The sequence below is a fragment of the Chlorocebus sabaeus genome, chromosome 5, assembly GCF_047675955.1.
Source record: "Chlorocebus sabaeus isolate Y175 chromosome 5, mChlSab1.0.hap1, whole genome shotgun sequence".
NCBI lineage: Eukaryota > Metazoa > Chordata > Mammalia > Primates > Cercopithecidae > Chlorocebus > Chlorocebus sabaeus.
In genome coordinates, this window is record NC_132908.1 from 58,842,015 (window position 1) to 58,866,664 (window position 24,650).

Genomic DNA, 24,650 nt, shown 5'->3' on the forward strand with positions numbered 1-24,650 from the left:
AGCAGTTTTAGTGAAAACAGGTGGCTTGTGTGGAACACAGCCGAAGGACTTTTTTACCTACCACCAATGCAAAAGCTTTTGGTTCTTCTAAGTGAAAATGTCCTATCACAAATATCACATTTTGTTTCATTAAACAAACAAAAATAGCAAAAGTAATGATATTAATGATATCCTTAATTTGTGAAGATCAAAAGCAAAAGATGGGACATATATTTTTTCAATATCATGAATGATTAGAAGACAGTGTTAGTATCAGTGCTTTTAAAAATTGGGTAATGAAGAATTATGTACAGATGGACTTATCTACTGTGTTAGTCTATTTTGTGTTGCTATAAAGGAATACCTGAGACTGAGTAATTTACAAGGAAAAGAGGCTTATTTGACTCATGGTTCTACAAGCTCTACAAGCATGATACAGCATCTGCTCAGCTTCTGGTGAGGAAGCTTTTACCCATGGCAGAAGGTGAAGGAGGAGCAAGGCACGTCACATGGCAAGAGAGGGAGCAAGAAAGAGAGAGGGAGGTACCAGGCTCCTTTAAACAACCAGCTCTTGCATGAACTAATAGAATGAGAATTCACTCATTACTGAGGGGAGGGCACCAAATCATTCATAAGGGATCTGCCCCCAAGACCCAAATACCTCTCACTAGGCCTCACTTCCAACATGGGAGGTCACATTTCAACCTAAGACTAGGAGGGGACAAAAAATAATAATAAAATCAAATAAAAATAAAAATTGGGTACTTAAGTCGCAAGAAGTGACAGCACACATCCAAAGTCAGATAGAAATTAGTTAGGTTTGAATTTCTAAATTGCAGATCAAGTTTATTATATATTGAAAAATTATTCAAGTAAAATCTTCTAATACAATTGAGGAAGTGAAAACTATTTAATTTCTCAATATCACCCTGATCACCAATTTATCTTTTCCCCTGAGCACAGAGCCCTTTGATTTCCTCATGCCATAAGACCTTATTTAATAGCTCCCCTTACCCCACGTTTTCATTTTGTAAATACCACTAGTTTTTCAGGACACACTCTCTGTTACCACTACTCTAAAAAATACTCTCTTGGTCTTCATACATGTTCGCTAAGTTGGCATTGTCCTCCATCCCTATGTCAAGAACCCTATATTATATGTAGTATTTATCATACACAGTATTTCAATCTTAGTGCCTACAACATGGCGGAATGTAGATATTGACTAAGTATTGAATAATGTGAAATATGAAGACATTCCCACCTATAAATGTATATCCCAGCATTGTTCATCCGCCTGAGTTTATCTCGGTACCTACCCCTTCTCAAATATCTTCACTAATCAAGTTCTTTAGCCAGTCCTCTTGGCAGTGGAAATTATTATCTATGCAATCCTGATTAAAAGGAGGCCCTGTGTGTAAGCAATTTATCATTTTGACTCAGAAGGCAAAAAAAGGACTCAATTCCATGAAGGCATTCCATGAAGACTCCATGTATTACCTTGATTTTTCTAAGAAAGAACCATTCATTACATGGATTTTTTTTTTCCCAAGGAGTATTTCTCACTTAGCTCATTTTTACAGGTTCCACAGAGACAAATGTTATTTGTATCCAATGAAGAAATATGGTCTGAGTTTCAAAAAAAAAAAAAAAAAAAAAAAAGGTCAATGAATTAACTTAGTTTCTTTTTAAGCAGGTCATTTTTCATACTGTCTCTTGCCTGGAGCAAAGTTTAGACTGTTCTGAAACTTTACCCTGGTCTCTTTAGATAATTAAGCATTTATTATTCACTTGCCTTGCATTTTATTTAGACTTTCCATCTTCAGTCACCTAGGATGGACTGCAACTGTTTTCTCACTGCTGTCCTCAAATTAGTGCCTTTTAAATAAATGCCACATTTCTCCTTGTCTGTGCCCAAAATATTATAAGCAAACATATGGTATTGGGGGTGGCAGGGAGGGGAAAACAAAAAAAAAAAATTTAGAATAAAAATAAACTATTTTCAGCCTTTTGAAGAACCATAATAAAAACTATTCACAAGAACTACAATTCATTTTACAATTACTACTGCCTTCCATTTTCTCTGATGCTACACTGCCTCCTACGCCTATGGATAGAGTAGGTCTGAACTTGCTGCCAAGTTCTTTAGGTCTCTTTTCAAACCAATGTCATTCCCTGGTATGAGCTATACTGCTTGGAAGTTAAGTGGGAGCAAGCGAGAACGTCAAAAATTGAGGTATGGGATCAGACAGATTCACCTTGAATCCTGCTTCAAATACCTTGGGCAAGAAACATAGCAAGTCAAACTCGGTTCTCTGTCAGTAAAAGTGAGATGACACTGATAGCTACCTCAAAATATGGTGTCGAAAAAATTAAATTAAATTCACTAATGTATGCAAACCCAGTTAGCACAATGGTAAGAACATAGTAAGAGTTCAATAAATAAGGTTCTCGTTCTGTTGTTTTTATTCTTCCTGTTATGATTTGACAGAGGAATTTATCTAAAGGTGAGAAAGACATTTTACTTCATTCTCTCTGAAACACAGTTCTGTCATTTGCAAAATGGAGACAGAAATTCATCACTCCACAGTTTGGTTTAGTGTTTTGTCAAACCTAAAAGACTGTATACACACAATGATTTGGCTTTCTATTGTTGCTGTTATTATTAGCAGCAGTAGTAGTACCATCACAGTGACCTCTGGAATAGGAAGATATACTAATAACCATTTCTTCTTTGTTTAGTGGTCCCAGAACCTTTCTATCCCCTTGTGTGATCTAGAAGCAAATCTAAGCAGGAGTTTATTGTGGTCTCAAGGCTCATTTTTGCAAGTACTAGAATAGCATTGTGTTGCCTAGACACCTAAAACATAGTATGGGATTTGGAAAAAGCATGAATGCTAGTCCTAAATGAATTTCAAACAAAACAATCATATCTGAGATTAATATGGTATTCTTTCCATCAGAGAAACAGAAGTATAACCTGGATACCAAGCTTTATTCCCTAGATGTTTTTTCTTACATCTTCTCTACGAATTGTGGCAAGATTTTCTCTTTCTATTAATTTGCACTTTCTTCCTCCTTCCCTTTATCCTTCCTTCTTTTGCACATCCTTCCCTGCCTTCCCTTCCTCCAGCTCTCCCTGACTCTGCCCTTCCACCCTCCCTCCCGCCCTCCCTTCCTTCCTTCCTTCCTTCCTTCCTTCCTTCCTCCCTTCCTTCCTTTCTTCCTTTCCTCTTTCCCTCATTCCATCCTTCACTACTTATTAAAGGTCTTGTAGGTGCCAGACACCTACGCATATGGATACATAGATTTGCAAAATCAACAAATCATACAATCCCCATTCTTTCCTAGACCTGGCACTCTAGCATGGTAACTAACTTTAAAAATATAAACAAGTCAATAAACAAGATAACCCTGATTTTGTTAAAGCTCAAAGAAGAAAATAAAGAATAAACGGCATATCTCTCTGTGCTCTTAAGCTGATAACTGAAACAACAGAAGAAGCTCTCTCTGATATGTTATGGCAACAGAAAATAATTCCATGAAGTGAAATGTAACAAGCAAGGGGAGAGGAGAACTTATCTGTTCCAAATTCCAGAGTTCTGTTTTTGGCATTCTTGGCATGAATAAAACAAGATACATACAAGATTTATTGTCTCATGTCTTGGTTTATTTTTTGTTGTTGAAAACATGATAACATCAAAGATGAGCTGACAGTGGTCAATGGGCAATCTTCTTTATAAAGAGTATGAACATGACTACCTTATGTAACCTGGTGAGGGAGTGTTCACTGTCACAATACTGATCATTTTAGCTACAGATTGACCCTTGATAGTATGCCAGAATCCTGGTGCAAAAAGGAACTGAAGGTTGGTCCCACATAAGTGGTGATATGTAATGGTATTCAGCCAACATTTTCCAACCCGTCTTTGCTGGGTCACTTCCTAAAGTAATGTACAGACCTATCATGTAAAGAACCATCTTCTTAGGCACTCACAGACGTGTGTGGGTCTTAGGTAACGAGTCTGCTCATCCGTGACATTTTCTTTCTTTTTCTAGAATTCGGATTCTTGGGTCAAAATTAGTAGCCATTCTTAATGTTTTTGATCCATAGCATGCATTTTAAAAATCAATGTATATATTACTATTCCCACTATTAGTTTATTCACCAAGTACTTGCTATTGCTGCATATTACAGTTTTTAACATCATATTTGCTAAATTTATAGAATCAAACGTTGTTTTCTTCATGTACACATGTGTGTATATATACACATATACATATGTGTATATATACCTGTATATATACATAAATATATGTATATATTTATATATACACGTATACCTGTATATACATGTATGTGTGTATATACACACGCATATTCATATACATGTGCATATATGTATATACTCATATGTGTGTATATGCGTGTGTATATGTATATACATATGCACACACACACACACACATTGTGGAAGGCACAGAAACCCACCATTTGGATTTTCCTGCCAAAGGATTAATTTAAGGATTTGCATGCAGTTATCTGAGACCCTGCGGCTGAAGTACCTTAGGATTGACCTCAGGATCCAAGCCAACACCCTGCTCTTCCCAGGCACATCCCAACCAATGACGGAGCATGGTGGGTTTATTAAAGCCTGGCCATTTATGTGCAACACGGGACTCCTTTTAAGAGTAATCTTTGCTCCAGGGATCCCATTGGTTTGGCCAAGATGTTGTCAGATGTACATTGCCTTATACTGCTTTTTCTCCTCTTTCATTGCATGGGTAGAAGATCTGCATTTGATAAGAGGAACTTCCATGCCCAAATCGGCTTCATACCTCTTTCATTTTTCACAGTCATAGACACCTAATAAGCCATTGGCACTCCTATCTCTGTCTCCGCATTCTATTTTCCAAAGGACCCAAGTAATACACATCTTTTGGCCATCACAAAGGGTATTTGCTTTCCACATGCTTACAGAATTTAATTCCAGATGTTCACAGCCATTGCCTCTTTTTTTCTTATTTTTCTAATAAAACACGTTCAGCAATGTTCTTAATCTATATCTGCATAGCTTGTATATCCTCCTTTAAAACACACACACACTTGTATCAGACTCAATTTATTTTTTTTTAAAGAGAGAGGTCCTCAAAGGTAGACTCTAATTTAGATTCTTAGGGACAACTAACACTTTCTGCTTTCATCTGAACACATTCAAGCATAATTTTGCAGACATTTGCCCAAAAATGTTTACATTCCACTCATACATATTTATGTTTCATCTAAAGAACTTAGTCTGACTTTTATTGATTATTGAATTTAACTTCTATTTTTATTTGCATTGTATCTGCCTTACTTAAAAACCTCAACTTCATTTACCCAACATTTATGAAGAAAGGATTATGTGAATTCTTCAAGTGTCATTTCTCTCCATTACATTATCCACTATAGTGCCAAATAAACTTCCTAAAATATAAATCAGACAATTTTGATATCTGTCAGATTGGAAGTGAGAAAACTAAAATGAGTTTGTGTTGATATAGATACACATTATGCTGAGTAAAAATGTAAATATTAAATGTTACTGACAATAGTTAATTAAACAAATAGTAATCTATATCACTGACACTTAAAATTGTCCAAATCCTCTCACTTAATAGGGGGCTTTTATTATACCTCATACTAATTTATTCCTAAGAAACAAATTATTTAAATGACATTACCATGCTAACTTTATTTATGGTGGAAAAAAAAATCTGTCTTTTGAAATGGATTGTGAGATACCTGTAGACTGAAATTCGCCTTTGTGATTTTTTTTCTCCCTATATTTAGTCCAGTGCCTGGCACATGGTGACTGTTCAATAGGTATTTTCTGGATTAGTGTCTATTTTGTACTGGGAATGGTGAACAAAAAGACCCAATTTATAATACCACTGGATATAGAAGAAAATATACAAAAAAGGTATTGCTTTTTAAACAATGTTTTTAAAAACTATGTTCTTAATAATAGTTTTTAAAAGTGCTACAACAAAACCTCATAGGATTTACAAGTCAGACAAAATATATTTGATCTCTTAATATACTGTTAAATTTAACAATTAAAAACATATATCTTCATTTATAAAAAACTTATTTTTATAAAGCTATTTTTTTAAGCCTGGTTTAAAAAGGCTGTTTGTTTGTTTCTTTGATAACTTACTTCATGTCTTATAACATCTGTGCCACCAGATCACAGGGTATTAGCTGGATTTAATATTGACTGTAATAATATCTTCATACAAGCTCTGATGGATAGATATAAGCATTGTGTTTTACAAGGAGGAATCTGGTAGCAAATGTAATAATATCTAAAATGCACTGAATGACTACCACATGCCATGCACTGTGTGTTTGGTATTTATTGTTGTATCTGATCTTCATCACAATATTATGTAGTACGTTCCATACCCATTTTACAGATGTGCAAATTGCAACTCAGATACTTTTCAAGTATCACACAGCCAATAAGCAACCGAATTTTTACTTAAATCTACTATTTAAGTTTGTCTGATATATAAGCACATTCTTCCCTTTATTCCAGGATGAAAAATGGTGCCAGACCGTGTGTTAAATAGGTGATATCCTACAAATGCTCTGTGATTTGTCGTGATCAGCATCAAAATGATTTAGGGCTCACCATGTACCTCACATTGCATATTCAAATATTATTGATGCAGGCAGTGAAATACTTAGACATAATATTTCATAATCCAAATCCCAAGAAAAGTGTCTCCCTGAAGCAAAAACATGGGAAATATAATTTGAAATTTAGGCCACAAACCTGTTTCAGGCTCAATGGAAAAATAAGGCTGCCCTTCCAATATACTATAAACCAGCTTTGCACTGTTTCCATAAACTGGGTCATCGGCGTCCGTCGCAGTGACGTTAGTGACAGACGTACCTAATAAAAAAGAGAAACAAAAAAGATAATAATTAACACATTGTCCTTTGCCAAGAGCTATATTTTGTCAAGTATTTTATACAGAAATCCATGTGTAGGGAATAAAAGGAAAAGAAATTTTTTTAAAAAGATGAAGATGAACTGCTCTGTCATAACTTCAACTATACCTAAGTCTTTTAAAAGAAAGAGTCCTGGAGTACTATATAAAGATACTTTTAGTATCTGTATTATTTAAGATTCCTTTGTAGCCTTCATTTTAAAGATAAGTATTAGAAGCATGTGGGCTTGGGGAATATGCAAAGGAATCCTAACAAAGGAATATGAAATATAAGGTTAATAATATAATATACCATGTCACATTTATGTCTTACAAAAGTAGAACTAAACATAACTGGAAAAATTGGCTGCTGAAAAAAAGCTGTACAGAAATATCAAAAGAATATTTTATTCCATCTTATTTAATTATTCAGAATATAAAATTAGCTCTGAACCACCAATTAATCATCTTGCTTACATAATTAGGCATAATAGATAACAGAATCATAACCTTTTTTTCAAAACTATTTTTTATTCATTCATTCAACAATTGAGTATATACAGTTTGCCTGTTATGGAGTATATATATTAAAATATAGGGGAATTTTAACGCCAAGATTGGGAGGATTGACTTTACCCTGTAGGAAATAGGGAAGAAATTTCAGTTAAAGAGCAAACCTATACATTTTGGATTTAAAGAGCAGCCACATCGCTATAGATTATTATGCCATTTAAAAAAAATAACTTCCACCTGCCTCCCCAAGTATATTGTTGGCAGACATGTAAATAAACACACACGTGCACACACACACACACAACAAATCTTTGCATTCAGGAAGCTCACAATTTGAGGGGCAATAAGAGGAGGAAGGGACAGACAAATAGAAAAAGAAATTCAGCTGAATGCAGTAGCACCAATTATAGATCTCTCACTTAGTCCAGCACAGACAGGGTGATCAGGAACATCTTTCTAACAGAGGTTGCCTTTGAGTTAAATCATTAAAGAAAGGTAGAGTTTAACCAGGAGAAGGAAATCTAAGCAGGAAGATAAACATAAGAAAAGGCCAAGTAGTGTGAGAGACTATGGGAAGTTCTGGGAACTCCTGAAAACGGAAAGAAATTGAAAAAGTCTGGTGTAATAACAAGAATCACATGCTGTGAGATCAAGGCCAATGTCTTCTTCATCCAACAAGTGCTGGAAACATAATGGTTTTTGAACATACCTTTACTTATTGAATAAATGGGTGAGTGAATAAATTATCTGTGATGATTTAATGAGAAACAGCAGGTAGGTGTTAAAGATTAGTTTCCTTGGAAGTAGACTCTGAGATAAAGATTTCTTGCTAAACTTTTATTGGAGAGTGTTTTTAATCAATATCTACGGGGGAGTGAAAAAGACAAAATTGGACAGAAACATCTGGGATGTGATGCAGTTACAACGAAGGCCTCACTGGACTCCATAGGGCTCTAGAGATGGCATGCCCATTGAGGAAATGGGCCAGGCTTTTATATTCCAGCAGGAAACAGTTATAGCATGCAAGATGCCCCCTGAGAATGGAGCCTTAGTCTTGGCCCAAGCAGCATCCTTCAGGGGACGACAACTACAAAATGGTGCAGGGAGTATGGGTGTTGGGCTGTCAGAAATCAACATGCTCAGCAACGGCGGGGAGAGCAGCATACGTCAGTGTTTACTGGAATAGGGTAGAACTTTAGCAAGATCTTGTCAGTCAGTATCTTTTGGAAGTGTTTTAAACGTGGAAAGGTAATAATAATATTTGTTGAGCAGTTGATAATCCTGTAAAATTGGAATTTCTACTCAGAATGATGACTCAGAGGTTCTACAAAATCTGCAGTTATAAAAAATGCACTCAATGCCTCTTGTGTAACACATTCCACCAGATGCAAGTAACTTATCAACTAGCTAGCAAAAACGAACACATGAGAGTACAATAGTTGTAGTTATTTGAATGTTACATAAGATGCAGAAGAATTGGGAGTAAAACCTTCTAGGTAAAAAGAAGATGGTGAGATAAAATTGCCAGAAAATATTCAGAAAGAGGGATGACGTGGCAGAAAAAGTCTGCCATCAAAGCTAAGCCTGGATATTCAAATTAAGAAGAAAATATAGGGGAATTTTCATGCCAAGATGGGGAGCACTGGCTGTACCCTCTAGGAAACAGGGAAGAAATTTCAGTTAAAGAGCACATCCATATTGTGGGCCACTCTCTCTATTAGGGCCTCCAGATTTGATTGGAAGTACAGACACAGATTAGGAGATCAGCCTTGTTATGAGGTTACAACAGTAGTTCAATTAAGAGAGGATAAAACATTAACACTGGGTAATGACAATAGAAGTGGATATCAATGTTAATTTCCCTGTTTTGATCTTTGTGGTAAGGTGTTAAACTGAAGGTAAACTGAGTGAGGGGTTGCTATGGTTTGGATGTGTCTCCTCCAAAATTCAGGTGTTGCTAACATAAAATATTAAGAGGTGGGGCCTTTAAGAGGTGATTGGGCCATGAGGGCACTTCCCTCACAAGAGATTAGGCCCTTTTGTTTTTGAGACAGAGACTTGCTCTGTCTCGGAGACTAGAGTGCAGTAGTGTGACCTTGGCTCACTGCAACTGCCGCCTCCAAGGTTCAGGGAATTCTCCTGCCTCAGCCTCCTGAGTAGCTGGGACTAGAGTGTACACCAACACTCCCAGCTAATTTTTGTATTTTTAGTAGACACAGGTTTTCACCATGTTGGCCAGAGAGGTCTCTATCTCTTGACCTCTCGATCCGCCCGCCTCTGCCTTCCAAAGTGCTGGGATTACAGGCGTGAGCCACCTCACAGGGCCTGATTAGGTGCCTTTATAAAAGAGCTTAACAGCGGGAGTTTGTCTCTCTTGCCCTTCCACCTTTCACCATATGAGAACACAGTGTTCCTCCCCTCCAGATGACAGTACGAAGGGCTTCACCACATGCTGTGCCTTGATTTTGGACTTCCCAACCTCCAGAACTGTGAGAAAATAATTATTTTCTTTATTAATTAACCCAATTTAGGTATTTTGTTATCAGCAGCACAAGACAAAGACAGGGGTATGTGGTAACTATTTTTGCAACTTTTCTGTAAGTCTAACATTAGTCCAAAAATTAAAGAAAAATGAGTAATAAGAAAAAGACATCAGAGTTACTGGAAGAACTAACAGAGTTCAGAGACTTATGAGAAAGAGGTCCCTTTCATGCAGAAGACCATATAACAACTTTTTGGCTTTGTTTTGTAGTCTAGTGTATTTACTTTGATTTTTTTAAGAAGAAATTATGTTCCTGTATTATGAAGTAACATATTATCAGAAAAAAAAAATAAGTCAAGGTGCAATATTCAGTATGACATTAAGTTAATAAATCTGAGAATTTAGTTCCAGCCACTGCCTAGGTAATTGAAAAAGAAAAGTGAACAAATTGTCAAAACTTCCTGTCATTACCAAAATTTCCTTCTAGTGGGTGACTCTTAAATTAGGAAATTCCTTCACAGAGAAAAAAACATACCCAAATATTTTCTGAAAAACCATATTGTTTTATTTATGCACAGGGTTGGTGCGTTTGGTCAGAGTAGTCTGGAGTTAACAGTTTTGAACATAAAATAGTTCTGACATCTTCTGAAACGCTTATCTGTTTCTTTGAGCAAATACTTTAACTTGTCTTAGCCTCAGATTTAAACCTACAAAATATAATAAGGTTATCGTGAGAGTTAAACAAAATAATATATGTAGGTACCTATCACAGAAATAACAACATGCTAAACCAGTGAGTACTAAGTGTCTGTGTGTGAGATTTTACCCTCTGAAAAACAGATCCCTAATGTCCCTTCCAGATCTATGGAATAATAAAATGGAGACACATTTTAAAAAAATCTTTTCAGGCAATTTGATACAAAATAATGTTAAAAATGCCTGTAGTGTGCACCAAACTTTTTAAAATTTAGCTTCATCCATTCTCCCTAGAGACACTAATTTCTATTGTAATTACTTTGAAGAATTACTATTTAGATTTGTTTGTAAAATGAAGTATTCTTCATTCATACTCCATAGTCATGCAAACTATTTCCTGTTAAATGGAAGATAGGATATTTTCTCTGGAGTTTACAAGACCGATCATGAGCATATCTAATTCAGTTGATCTTATCTTATTATGAGAGGCAGCCCGTCACGTTATTATTACTGGTGCTGGAGTAAGGGGTTGGGTTTCTATCTTCTACATGCTCTGTGATTCAGTTTTTCATACGCAAAGACAAACATTTTTTATTCCACAGGCCTCATAGTTTTGTGTGAGGATCACATGTAATCATATGAAATATAGAAAAGTGGTTGAGAGGACACATTTAGAGTCAAAATGTCTTCAACCCAAACATTTCTTTTATATTTTATCTCCAAGTTTTACTAGCTCTGTGTTCTTGGCCAAGTAACAAAAGTTTTCCAAGCTTTGATTCCCTAATGTGTAAAAAGGAAGGTGAGCATAGTTGTTACATCATAGGCTTGGTGAGATAATTAAACGGATTAATGTATTCAAAGAGCACAGAAGAGTTATTGACACTACAAGCTTACTGTCACTATTGTTATATTACATGTGTATACAGGTAAAACTAACAAACTAATCTTTTACAATTTTAGATGGTAGTGAATGCTTTAATTTATAATTAAGTGTAATTTTGCATAATGGCTTTGACAATAGATTTTATTAAATTTGGGGAAAAACACAAAAAGACAATCTCAAATGCAGCAATATATCCACATGCTTAGAAAGGAAGTGATTTTGTTAGTAAAACTGCTCAAAAGAAAACAGACACACACACGCACACACAGTGTCTCATTCTTCCATCCAGTCTACTCATCTATCTCGTATCAGTTTTCTCTTTGGTATAAAATTGCTCTGAGAGCAAAAATAAAAAGTATTTTATAAACAAAAGTGTACTATGTAAAAGCTTATACATTAAGCAGGAGGCTAGACACTGGGCACGTCGTCAGTACAAGTTTCTCAATGTTATTTGAATGGATGGCATTTTGAATGAATGCCATATCTCCCAGTCCATGCCAGGATGAACTACTAGGCTGGGGACGGCAACAGAGCAAAGACAAGCTTTTACCCACATACTTATCCAGAATATTTCTGCCTGATGTCTGGCTTCCTGGAAATCTCCATCCTTCAGCTTTAGACTACTTTCCGTCAAGGACGATATTTCTCCTAATAGTGATTCAAGACTGTTGATGCACCTGTGCACTGGAATAGATGTGTGTGGAGGTTTTGTGGGTGCATTTGTCAAGTGACTGCCCATAGGGGAGAAAAAATGGATGTTTCGAAGTTAATCTTGTAGCAGAAAAGATTGCTAGTCAGGCAGCAATGTACACTTCTCCATGGAAATGCATGCAGAATGCAGACCACGAAGGCAAATTGAAAAGTGTAAACCTTGCAGGATAATGTTTCTTCAAAGCTGCAAGTGTTGGTGTGTGATAAATAGGACCCTGAGTAATACCCAGGAAATATAACGACCAGGATTCTCTGTTTGTGTTTTCATTTGGAACTGTTTTTGTCCCTTTGTCAAGGATACAAGAGACTCATTTAGCTAGTGACTATAAATTTGACACTGTGCCATTTCTCCAAGAAAGCCCCTATTATAATCCAGCTTGATACTGATCCTAATTATAATAATATAGCTGCTGTATTTCCAGCTGTTGTCAACAAAAATGATCCCTGTCACCACCATTCAGCCTGCTAGTATCAAGCCGAGTATGAACATATCAATTCCAAGGTGAATTCTGCATTAAACAAACTTTTTTTTTTCTTTTTTGCATTTAGTTTGTTTCACTCGTTTAAGTGAAATTTGCCAATGTGCTGCTCGGATTTTAATTAACAAAAGACTTTTAGTGTCATGTGCCTCTTGCCACACCTGACAGTTTCCTCCCATTCCCAGCAGGACCCATTTTTTCCCCCTTCCCACATAATAACAGTAAAAACTACAGGCAAAATTAACCACCAAGGATGCTACACTATCGGGGTAGAGGTTCCAGTTTGCCAGCAAACTAAGATGAAAGGCCTTTGGGAAAATGAGACGTTGGGGTTTGGGTAGTGCAGCTCTGTTAGCCAGGATATGCTTTTTTTTATATGAGCAAGTCAGCACACCAATTCTGCACATTATTCAGAAAGAAAAATGCTGGTGCTGACACCCTGAGCAGGAAAACAAAGGTTTGGTGCAGCGTAAAAATGTGCACACTGGAAAAGCCAAAGCTCTTATGATGAGAAGAACACAAATTCCATTTGCAAAGATTCATTTGCAATACAGTTTTAGAGAATCAGCATTCCAATACCGGGTGGGAAAATCAAGAGGCAGAACCTTTGCAATAACTGAAATTCAGAACAATGCACATTCCTGGTCTCCTACTATGCCCTTCAAACTTTGTATTTGACCTGCTAGTTATCCTGTTCCAAGTGCGGTATGTACAATCCACAGACAAAGTGTTTGGCATTATCATCTGAAAATGTCTTACTTAAACATTCATGCATCCCAAAGATTACTGGCCTAAAAGGTCATAGCAATGATGCAACTGCTTTCATTTATTTTAATAAAACTAAACCCTCAACTCAACTTCTCTCATCCTCCTTATTAACTCCCCTAAGTACTGTGCAATACAAAGAGGTGGTGGGGCACAGGGGTTGCTGTGACAACTTTTTTTGGGTTGTTGATGAATAGCAGAGCAATAATTTCATAAGGCCTGCATTACTTGTTGACATTGAAATTATCCCTTACTAGAAGTAGAAACTTCCAGTCCTGGATGGTTTAAATGTGCCAGACAGAATTCATTATTTATTAGTTTTATGGAAAATGCTTTGAGATACTTCTGTACTTGGCTGTCACATAATTCTAGAGGTTTTGTGTGTATTGGCTGGTTGGTTGGCTGGCTGGTTGGTTGGTTGGTTGGTTGAAAGTCTCCACCCCCTCCCCATCACACTTGGTGCACCAAGTTACAACAGAGCACCGACCTGATGTGCTTAAGGAAAAAGCTGAGAAATAAGTGCAGGCAGCCCGTGCATTCATTTTTCTTTGCATCTCTGACTGATACCACTGTCTTCAACATTCATTTCTCTTGAAGGCCCTCAAGCAAATTCCCCCAGCAGGAAGCATGCCCTAAATTCTACCAGTGTTGTTCAGTTTTGCTATTTAATTATAGAATACACATGCCAAATATCCAAACCTCCAAGGGGCTACTTAGGCGTGTCTTTGCAGGGGGAGGAGGATTAAACATGGATCAGCCGAAATTAGGGCTTCTTTTTTAACCCTAGATATGGAGATTTCTTCCCCAGCCAAGCTCTAGGGGAAATAAATACTGAATTATTACCATCTGACCATTCAACAACAAGCAAGAAGACAGGGATTCCAATTCCTTCCAGGAACTTCTCTCTGAATTACAGTTGGTTAACTACAAGAGTAATGTTAAGCTGATAACAGAAGATCAAACCCTTCTCTTTTGTGGGTAATCAGTCTTGCCATTTGCAAAAGCCAAATGAGTAAGAGGCAGAGGCAGTCTGTGCTTGCCATTTTGCTTCAGAAACCTCTCTTTTATGACATATACCACACAATGGAATCCTCAGTGATTAGTTTCCTATCTTTCTTTTTTTGCAAAGGCCTACCCGTTGCTCACTGGGTGTTCTCCTTATGTGCCAACTCTCAGCCTGTAGTGAAATGTTGCTGCCAAATTCCACATGCTCCAAATTAAATTTATTATGGGAACGGAGACAGATTCTTAACTGCAGTCAGGCGGATGGACAGTCCCAAAATGTATCCTGTCATTTCTCTGGCTCCATGATTTGGGATATAAACCAGGGAAATAAAATTCAGTTTCCATATTTTATTCTGGAGAATTTAGGGAAAAAACAATTTTGTAACTTAATGAAACATCCACGCACACTTAACATAGTGTTTTTAGAATGAGCCTGAAACTTTCTGAAACAATTAAACACTTTAGAAAATGTGTTTAAGCACACAGATGTCTTCTATTCACCCATGCATCATTTCAGCAAACATCTGTAATGTGCACTGGGTGAGAGAAATGGAAAATACCATATGAAAATGTGTAACTGTAGAATCTTAGCCATGTTTACTATGCACAGAGGCGAAGTACCTTCTGTATCCCTCACAAACAATGCTAGCATGGTAGCCTACCCACTGCTTTCGCACACAGATAATGAGGACAATTGGAGGCCTGGTTGTGAAAACTAATAAGCTGCCTGTTTTACAGTTCCATGTGCATAAATACATCTTTTTGGAATTGGGACGGTTTTATTTCTAATACAAGAGGAAAATAAAAGTATTTTCTTTTCATAGGCTGCTTATTCCCAGGAATCAAACCTTTGCTAATTTGTCACCTATGGAATGATATCCTATAAATGCTTGAGAACTAAATAGCACCCTAAATGCTCTAGACTGGCAGCTTTCTATATCCATACCGACTTTGAAAAACTATGCTACTGGTGGCACCACAGATGCCCAGATGCCTTCTACAATATGTGACAACTACAGTAGGTAAAATGTCATTCATCCTCTAATCCAAGCACTTTGGGAGGGTAAGGCAGGTGGATTATTCAAGACTAGCCTGGGCAACATGGCCAAACCCTGTCTCTACAAAAATACAGAAAATTAGCTGCGCATGGTGGCGTGCACCTGTAGTCCCAGCTACTTGGGAGGCTGAGGTTGGAGGATCACCTGAGCCTGGGAAGTCTAGACCAGAGTGAGCCGTGATCGTACTACCGCACTCCAGTCTGGGTGACAGAGTGAGAACCAGTCTCAATTTTAAAAAAAGAAATGTAATTCATTCTATTTGAGTAAATGAACTAATTTATTCAATCACACGATGGCTATTTGCACAGTATATACTGTATGCCAAGCACCAACTTAGATGCAAAGGATACAAGAACATGCAAGAGAGTTAGAGTTTCTCTCCTAATAGCATCTGAAGTTCACTTTAGCAGTGTTTTCACCTGGTTACTCTTTATTGTAAGAAACTGCAAATCTTCATTAAATGTATTTTCTAGAAGGCATCACGATGTAGTCAAAAGTATACATATATAGTATATACATATATACACACTACATATATATAATTGTAGTATTACATATGTAGTATATAAAAACATAATTGTAATATCAGATGTTTCTGCTGACATTATTTGGTTAGCCTGAGATCATATTCTACATCCATGACTTAACACTCTGATATGGCAAGAGAATGCCTTTACATCAATAAGACTCAGTTGCTTTATCTAAAAAATAGAATACTGCCACCTACTTCCTATTCTTATTCTGGGGCTCCATAAAAATAACATACTATCAGTATCCCCCAAATGAGAGAACTTTGGTTGAGATGCACCCTGTGCTTTCCAGGGCATGCTACTTTATTTTTATTTCATAAAGTATAAATTTAAGGTCAAGATGCATGAGAACAGAGATATAACCATTATAGTGGCTGTTCATTTTTTTTGTGCCTCTAAAATGAGCTTACGTTTCTAGTTAAAAGTCAGCACTTTAAAAGAGAATAATTGTGGAACTGGGGTAACCCTCCCTTTTCCAATGTAAGAGACAAAATCCTATCAAATTTCAAGTGTGACAAAGTGAAAAATCACTGAGCCATTGAGCTATTGAGGAATGACAGTCTTAGACGAAAAAAGTTTAATTTTGCAATCATTACAAGAACTATGAGTTCAAAGAGACATTTACTAACTGATGCAAAATATAAAATCCTATACATGCTGCCATCAATGATGTAGCTAAAATGGAAGTAAATTGGGCTAATCTCCTATTTAAGCCCTTCATTGTTTTAATTATTTTAAATTAAAATTCTACTGTGTCAAGCTTCAGAAACTGCAGTTAGAACATTCTTGGCTTTCTAAAGGGGCAGACTAGTAGGAGTTCCAAAATGGAACAATTAGCTACTAAATGATGTCATCAAATTCTGTGGGTGACATGGAAATACTGAAGAACAGTTAAAGCAAAGTTTTTGGTATGAGGGGACATTGACATTGAAATCAGGCAGGAAAAGATGATCCCAGGTCAATGTTCACAGGTGGGCCTGCAAATCTAGAAGGGTGTACCTATAAATTAGACTAATCAGTTTGGAGCTTATTTTAGGAGAATGAAAAGTTAGTAAACGGTTTTAAACAACCTTTTCCACCAATTACCCAGAGTTTGTAATATTCCCAACTACTTTATTTACCCACTGCTCACTCCATTTCTGTGATTCCACAAGTATCCACATAGCTCAATCTGACCCAGATTCAAGATTTAGTTGATTCCTAAGTTGAATCATTCCCTCTTCTGAACTCTCAAAATACTTTACTTGATTGTCTCTAGGGGCACCTTTTACTTTTATATATAAATTGCAGTGCATACAGATTTTCCCCTTTTAGATTAAAAGCTTCTTAGGAACAATATTCTTTCTTATTCTCTCAACTTTCCCCTCTCATCCTCTCCTCCAGAATTAACCCATTCCTTGATAACAGGGTTCTACCACTTTGTTCAAATTATAAGCATGATCCCACATTGTCCTTGTTATACAAGTGCTGAGAACTATACCTGATGTGAAATATTTATTCATTTAATCTTTGTAACAAGCCTCTGAGTCTGCTATGAATATCTGAATTCAAACAGAAGGAATAAAGCCTGAATTTGTAACCACACAAGAATGCTCCCAAATCTGCCCTTTTAACTGCTACACAAACACTACAATGCTTCTGAATTTTACATCTTCAAGTGCAGAGAATATGAACTAGTATTTTTATTTTTCTCCCTAGCACTTCAGAAAATGCCTTGCATAGAAATATTCATTGGGTAAATATACAAATAAGAGAGAATGAATAGGTTATTTTCTTTTGGAAGATATTCAGAAATTAATGTAGCACATTGACCACGTTCTGAATTAGGTGTTATGTCTACTGTTTTGTCTTACTCTCATTTGGAATTTATTAAAGAATAATGGTAAGGGTTTTCTCTACTCTTAAAAGGGTAGTCATGATCTTGTCTTCTTAGGGTTGAACCCACTCCAAACATAAGCCAGAATTAGCTTCAAACGGAGACTAGTATGATATTAAACCCTCACTTAAGCTCCTGAAAACTTCCTATAGAGGGAATAATGAACTGAGGACATTATCACATTACCACATGAGATCAAGTATGAAACTTGCCACTTTTAGGGTCATGTCAGCACTCAAAAAGTGTCAGATTTTGAAGCATTTCAAATTTGAATTTTCAGATTAGGGGACTCAATCTGTAGTGAGACCTTGGTACGTGCATGCCTAGAGAGAGTTGTTTAAAAAATATATTGAAAACTCTACGTGATTTAATTAAAATCTTGGCAAACACAAAATAATATGTGAAAGGCTAAGCAATGGGTTTACAAAGAATGATTAAGGTTCTGCCAATATATAGAAGCTTTCAAATTGGGAGGATGAAAAGAGGAGGGAGAGAGGGTGAGATAAGAGAAAGAAAAGAACTGATTATGTTCTCAGCCCTGAAGATGTACTGATGAATCTGACACAGATCATATTTTTAAGTAATCAAATGAAATGTTAACAAGAAAATTGAATAGATGCTGTATTTATTCAACATATTCCTTCATTTCTCTTTGTTAGTATCCTTCTTTCTCTTTATTCTCACTTCCTTAGTCCCATTTTCTCATACTATATGTGTTTGTCAGTTGCTGAATGCCACCAAACTGCTCCTGGTCTTGGAGTACCAATGATGAATACAGATCCTTCCTGGTCCTTGGGGAACTAGCTCACAGCCTACCAGGGAGAGGCACAGAAAGAAACATTATTGCCTAGACTGTAACCTAGGCATGTTGCAGGAGTGGTGGGTGTGCAGAGAAGATTGACCCTTGGTTGTCAATCTTTATTTTTATTTCATAAAGTATAAATTTAAGGTCAAGATGCATGAGAACAGAGATATAACCATTATAGTGGCTGTTCATTTTTTTTGTGCCTCTAAAATGAGCTTACATTTCTAGTTAAAAGTCAGCACTTTAAAAAAGAATAATTGTGTAAATGGGGTTACCCTCCCTTTTCCAATGTGAGGTTGGAGGTATGTAAAGGAAATCTTCCTGATAAAGTGACGTGATGAATAGCGCAACTTCAAAGGTAGTCTGTGATTTTACAATATTGACTATTACAGTAAATGAACAATATATGTGTCCATGTGTACACCTATGAGTTTTGTTTTGTCCCCTAATCCTCAAATTTCATTACATTGAAGACTTCTTACAAAATCGGGTTTCATTTGAAATGCAACTCAAAGTGCACAAACCTAGGTATACAACATATTTAGCAATATCAATATTTTTTAAAATTTATATAAATTTTAATCATTATGCCATACTAGGAAACAGCAACTTCACTAGGTGCTTATGAAAGGTAAAAGCAAAAATTAGCACATTTGAAAGACACACACGAATAATCTGAGGAAACATCAAACAAAATTCTGACATTATTTTTAAAATAACTCAGGTAATGAAGTCCTGCACGCAATTCAAGTATGTTTCCTCTCTTTTCAATTCTTCCTAGTTTCCATATTTAAGACTCTTAGATGGAAAAGGAGAAAAAGGCCATATACATTTTCTAACAGCTGTGCCTTTCCAACTATATTTTACAACATCTGTGACATTTTTCTTCTTAACATGTGTGCTACCTGTATGTTTACCCTTTGGGCTAATTTGTAGTTGACCCCAGTAATATAGCCTTTTTAGCCAACATTTAGTGACAGACGATCATTGATTTAGCAGTCTCACAGAGTGCCTTAAAAATCAATGTATCTAGAAGAAAGAACTGGTGGGACTTCATAATATCACATCTTGTTTTTATCACAAATTTCCAATGTACCAAGTTCTTGTCTCATTATTTATACTAGACAGGGCATGCTGATGAGATACACAACCCGTTCTGTCCCTTTTGGCAATCCATTTATAACTGAAGCACAATTAATATCTTTACAGATGTTCTCCAGGCGGAAAGAAAAATGCGGCAGTAAGTATTTTGTACGTGTTTCAGTGTAAATGTGTGAAGTGAGGAGCATAGGGAAATGTCTAAAAACAGTGGAATCTGAGCTTTTCTTGTGTTTAAATTCTCCAGGGAAATGTTTTCAAAACAGGATTTCATACAGGAAGAGAAGCTACCTTGAGGAGCTTTCCAGAACTTCCAAGAAAATAATTAGAAATCAGGATAATCACTAAACAAAGAACCTCACAAATGACTCTCCTTCGGAGGTGTGGATTTCCCCAAAAGTGGTATGTTATTTCAAGTTTTTAATTACTGTAAACCAAAAGTATTTGAAACAGGTCTCAATCACTTTAGAAAGTTCATTTTGCCGAGGTTAAGAGCATACCCGTGACACAGCCTCCAGAGGTCCTGACAACACATGCCCAAGATGGTTGGGGTTTTTTATGCTGAAACCCACTAAATTTCAAGAGTGTACCACATCATTTGAATCTCCTTTTCTAATCCATTGTCAATTGCCTGTTTTACTGTCAAATATTAGTCTGTAACTAGAATACTAATAATTATCATCAAATATAAAGGAACTTCTATGTTTCTGGTACAAGTACTTATTTACTTGATATAATTATCTTATTTAGACTTCAATGAGACTAAATTATATTCAAATCACTTTTAGATTTCCAAAAATGGATAGGCATAAATAAGTACTCAATAAATGTTTTTAATTCATTCATCTATTCAATTACAGATGTGTTTTTTGTATAGATATTTGTGGCATAGTTATAAGAGCAAACACCCCCATAATTAGTACAGTCAGGAAAACACGCACACACACACACACACACACATATACGCGCATACACATATACACACACAATCATACGATGAGTATCTTTTTCCTTTTTTTGAGACAGGACTCACTCTGTTATCCAAGCTGAGTGCAGAGGTACCCTAACAACTCACTGCAGCCTCGACCTCCCAGGCTCAAGCAATCCTCCCACCTCAGCCTCCCAAGTAGCTGGGATTACAGGTGTGTAATCCCACCATGGCAGAATTTTTTTTTTTTTTTTTTGAATAGAGACAGGATCTGGTCTTGAACTCTCAGACTGAGGCAATCCTCTCACCCTGGCCTTCCAAAGTGCTGGGATTACAGATGTGAGCCACTGTGCCCAGCCTACCTAAAGATCTTAAAGAGAAAATTCAAAAAATGGGCAAATGTTTTTGTGTTAGAGTCTGATGTAACAAACAAATACTTATTTAAGAAGCATTTAGAACATCATTGATGATCTTTATAATAATAATAATACTGTATTTTTGAAGGTGAACATAAAATAGGATACACAAAATGAAAACAGCCAATGGGAAATGTGAGAAAACATTAATTGTTCAAAACAACAACAAAAAGCTACAATGTTGAGGCCACTGGCCTGGGTCCCAATAATCAATAGATTTGGGGTCTGCAGCCAGAAGCTAGTTCTGACTAACAGTAAATTACATGTACTTAATTGCTATGCTCTATTGTTCTATAAGCCAAAAAAAAAAAAAAAAAAAAAAAAAACACAAAACAAAACCAGAAATCAGTAGCTACCTGAAAATCAGAATGTGGAGACACTCACTGTACATATTTTGAAACCATCAAACAAAGCACAATATGTCAGAAAACAGAGCAGTATATCCATCCAGTGTGAGAAGAACTCTGCTCTGCATGAATGGTTTCTCCACCAGGACTAGAACCCCCAGAGAAGGTGTGTTTATAATGCAAATCTCTAGGCCTGACTCATGGAAATCACCTTGGAATCTCAGAGGTTCAGGACAGGAATCTACTTCACATACTGGCCCAAGGAAAAGAGCTCATTGTGATTTAGGACAGAGGGAAAGAACCTTACATCCTTTTAAAAGCATTATGTCATCTCAAATTTTTAATTACTGTAAACCAAAAGTATCTGAGACAGGTCACAATCAATTTAGAAAGTTTATTTTACCAAGGTTAAGGTCACATCCATGACACAGCCTCAGGAGGTCCTGATAACATGTGCCCAAGGTAGTTGGGATACAGGTTGGTTCTATGCATTTTACGGAGACAAGAGACATCAATCAATACATGTAAAATGTACACTGGTTCAATCCGGTAAGGTGAAACAACTCAAAATGATGGCTTCTAGGTCATAGGTAGATTTAAAATTTTTCTGATTGACAATTGGTTGAAGGAGATATTATCAATACAAAAGAATGCCTGGATTACTTCAAGTAGTTGTAGGGACCAAAGTTTTATCATGCAGATGAAGCTTCCAGGTAGCAGGCTTCAGAGAGAATACATTGTGAATGTTTCTCATAAGACTCAAAGGAGTCTGTTCTAACAGTAATTCCAAAAGGGAGGAGAAGTCCTGTCCAGCTCCCCATTCCCATCACAGCCCAAACTAGCTTTTTCAGGTTAACTTTGGAATGCCCTTGGCCAAGAGGAGGGCAGGGACTCATGGTTGGGGGGACTTAGAATTTTATTTTTGGTTTACGTTAGAAAAGTAATATGTATTCACTATGGGAAATACACCTCTTTAACCACACAACTCAGAGAGACACTTCAGAAGTCACAGAAGTGAGAAGGCTGGGCTTTTAGGATGATACAAAAAAGTGTTAAGAAGTTAATTAGCACCTGCATTCTAAAGAGCAGTCAGTTACAATTTAGGACAGATGGGGGGGTCAAGCACTGAAACACCCTCAGAACAGCCTGGAAAATTGTGAAAGATAACAGCTTAAAGTTTATTTTTGTGAGTATTTAAATCTATATTTTGTAGTACTTCTATGATTCTTGTCTAATTCCCTCTAGTTAGGGTGTGCTTGTGTGAATGTGTGTCTGTATTCATAGAAACGCATGAAAAATACAGTTGTTAATATTATATGAATAATAAAAAGATTAATTATTTTGATAAGCACCTGTGTCCTGTAGACTCTTAATTTACATAAATAAGCCTAAAGTAGGCTGAATTTTTTTCAACCACCTTTATTTGGTAGCATATCCCCCAGACTATCTTTGTCTCTGAAAGGAATAAAAACATCTATAGCAGTGTTTTCTAAATTGTGGACCACACAGGCTACTTATGAAGCAGCACACTGTAAGCTGGTTCAACATAAAGATTCCCAGGCCCCCCACATGAAGAACTGAACACAGAATAACATACATCAACTCGTAATAATTAACATTACTAATTAACTAGTGATTAAATCGTTATGTGGCACAGAGGAAGCTCGCAAATACGTTTACTACACAGACAGTCCCTGACTCACGATGGCTCAACTTAAGAATTTTTGACCTTTATGATAGTGGGAAAGTGATCTGCAGTCAGTAGAAACTATTTCATTTTTGAATTTTGATTTTTTCCCTGAGCTAGCGATATGTGATATAACACTCTTTTTCAATGCTGGGCTGAGGGAGTGAACAGCAGCTCCCTGCCAGTCATGCCATTGTGAAGCTAAACAACCAGGTGTGGTGGCTTACTCTAGGTGAGGTGGCTCATGCCTGTAATCCCAGCACTTTGGGTGGCCAGGCAAGTGGATCACCTGAGGTCAGGAGTTCGAGACCAGCCTGATCAACATGGTGAAACCCTGTCTCTACTAAAAATGCAAAAATTAGCTGGGGATGGTGGTGCACACCTGTAATCCCAACTACTCAGGAAACTGAGGCAAGAGAATTGCTTGAACCCGGGAGGCGGAGGTTGTAGTGAGCCAAGATCACGCCATTGCACTCCAGCCTGGGGAGACAGAGTGGGACTCCATCTCAAAACAAACAAACAGACAAAACTCTACAATGCCCTGTGGTACCAGATGATTTTGCCCAACTGTAGGCTAATATAAGAGTTCTCATCTCATGTACCCCCCCAAAATATATATACCTACTGTACTCACAAAAAATTTTTAAATAAATAAAATTTCAAACATTTGAAAAAAGTTCTAGGCTGAGCTCTGGTGTTAGGTACAGTAGGTTAGGTACAGAAAATAAATGTATTTTCTGCTTATGATATTTTCAACTTACTGTAAGTTTATTGAGGTGTAATCCTATCATAAGGCCCAAGCATCTGTATTCAGTAAATATTTTCAAATATTATCTCTAAATATATCAATACAAAAGCCCCAGTTTAGATTATCTCACTCAATCCAAAAAATTGGTTCCATTATTGTTGCTTTTTTACCTGTGAGGCAACTATTAGGTTGGTGCAAAAGTAATTGCAGTCATTGCCATTACTTTCAGGGGCAAAAACTGCAATCACTTTTGCACCAACCGAATAGATATGGAGAGGTCAAACAAAAAGAATCTTTCCTAAGACCACATAGATGGTTGAGGCTCTGTTTTTGCAAGACAGAGTGCTTGAATCTGGGGGTTCAAGATTAGGCAAATAGGCATGAAACTTACCATGACAGAGCTTCTAATTTTAAAAATCTTCGGTGGAAACATTTGAAAAGCTCTAGCAAGTCAGGAAGTCCTATTAGATGACACATTTCACAGGGAGAAGCCAATAATTATAAATTTGGAACAACTTTGAGGTCTTGCATTTTTCCCAGAATATACCATGCAGCTTCTGCATTTAATTCCCTAATGTATCAACATTACTTTTTTTTTTCCCACATAAACTAGCTTTGCAAATGTTCTGGTAACACCTCAGAAGGTTGTATCATGGCTCTTACTGT

The 24,650-nt window shown here is 36.6% G+C and overlaps 1 protein-coding gene across 3 annotated transcripts in view; it reads right to left on the reverse strand.

Annotated features, from left to right (window-relative positions):
- The window catches only part of CDH8 (cadherin 8), a 417,595-nt gene that overhangs the window by 231,583 nt on the left and 161,362 nt on the right, over positions 1-24,650 (reverse strand). For all 3 annotated transcript variants that reach the window (XM_007993552.3, XM_007993550.3, XM_007993547.3), the window contains exon 4: positions 6,801-6,920. In XM_007993552.3, the coding sequence (XP_007991743.1) occupies positions 6,801-6,920 (120 nt within the window). The remainder of the gene's footprint in view (positions 1-6,800; positions 6,921-24,650) is intronic.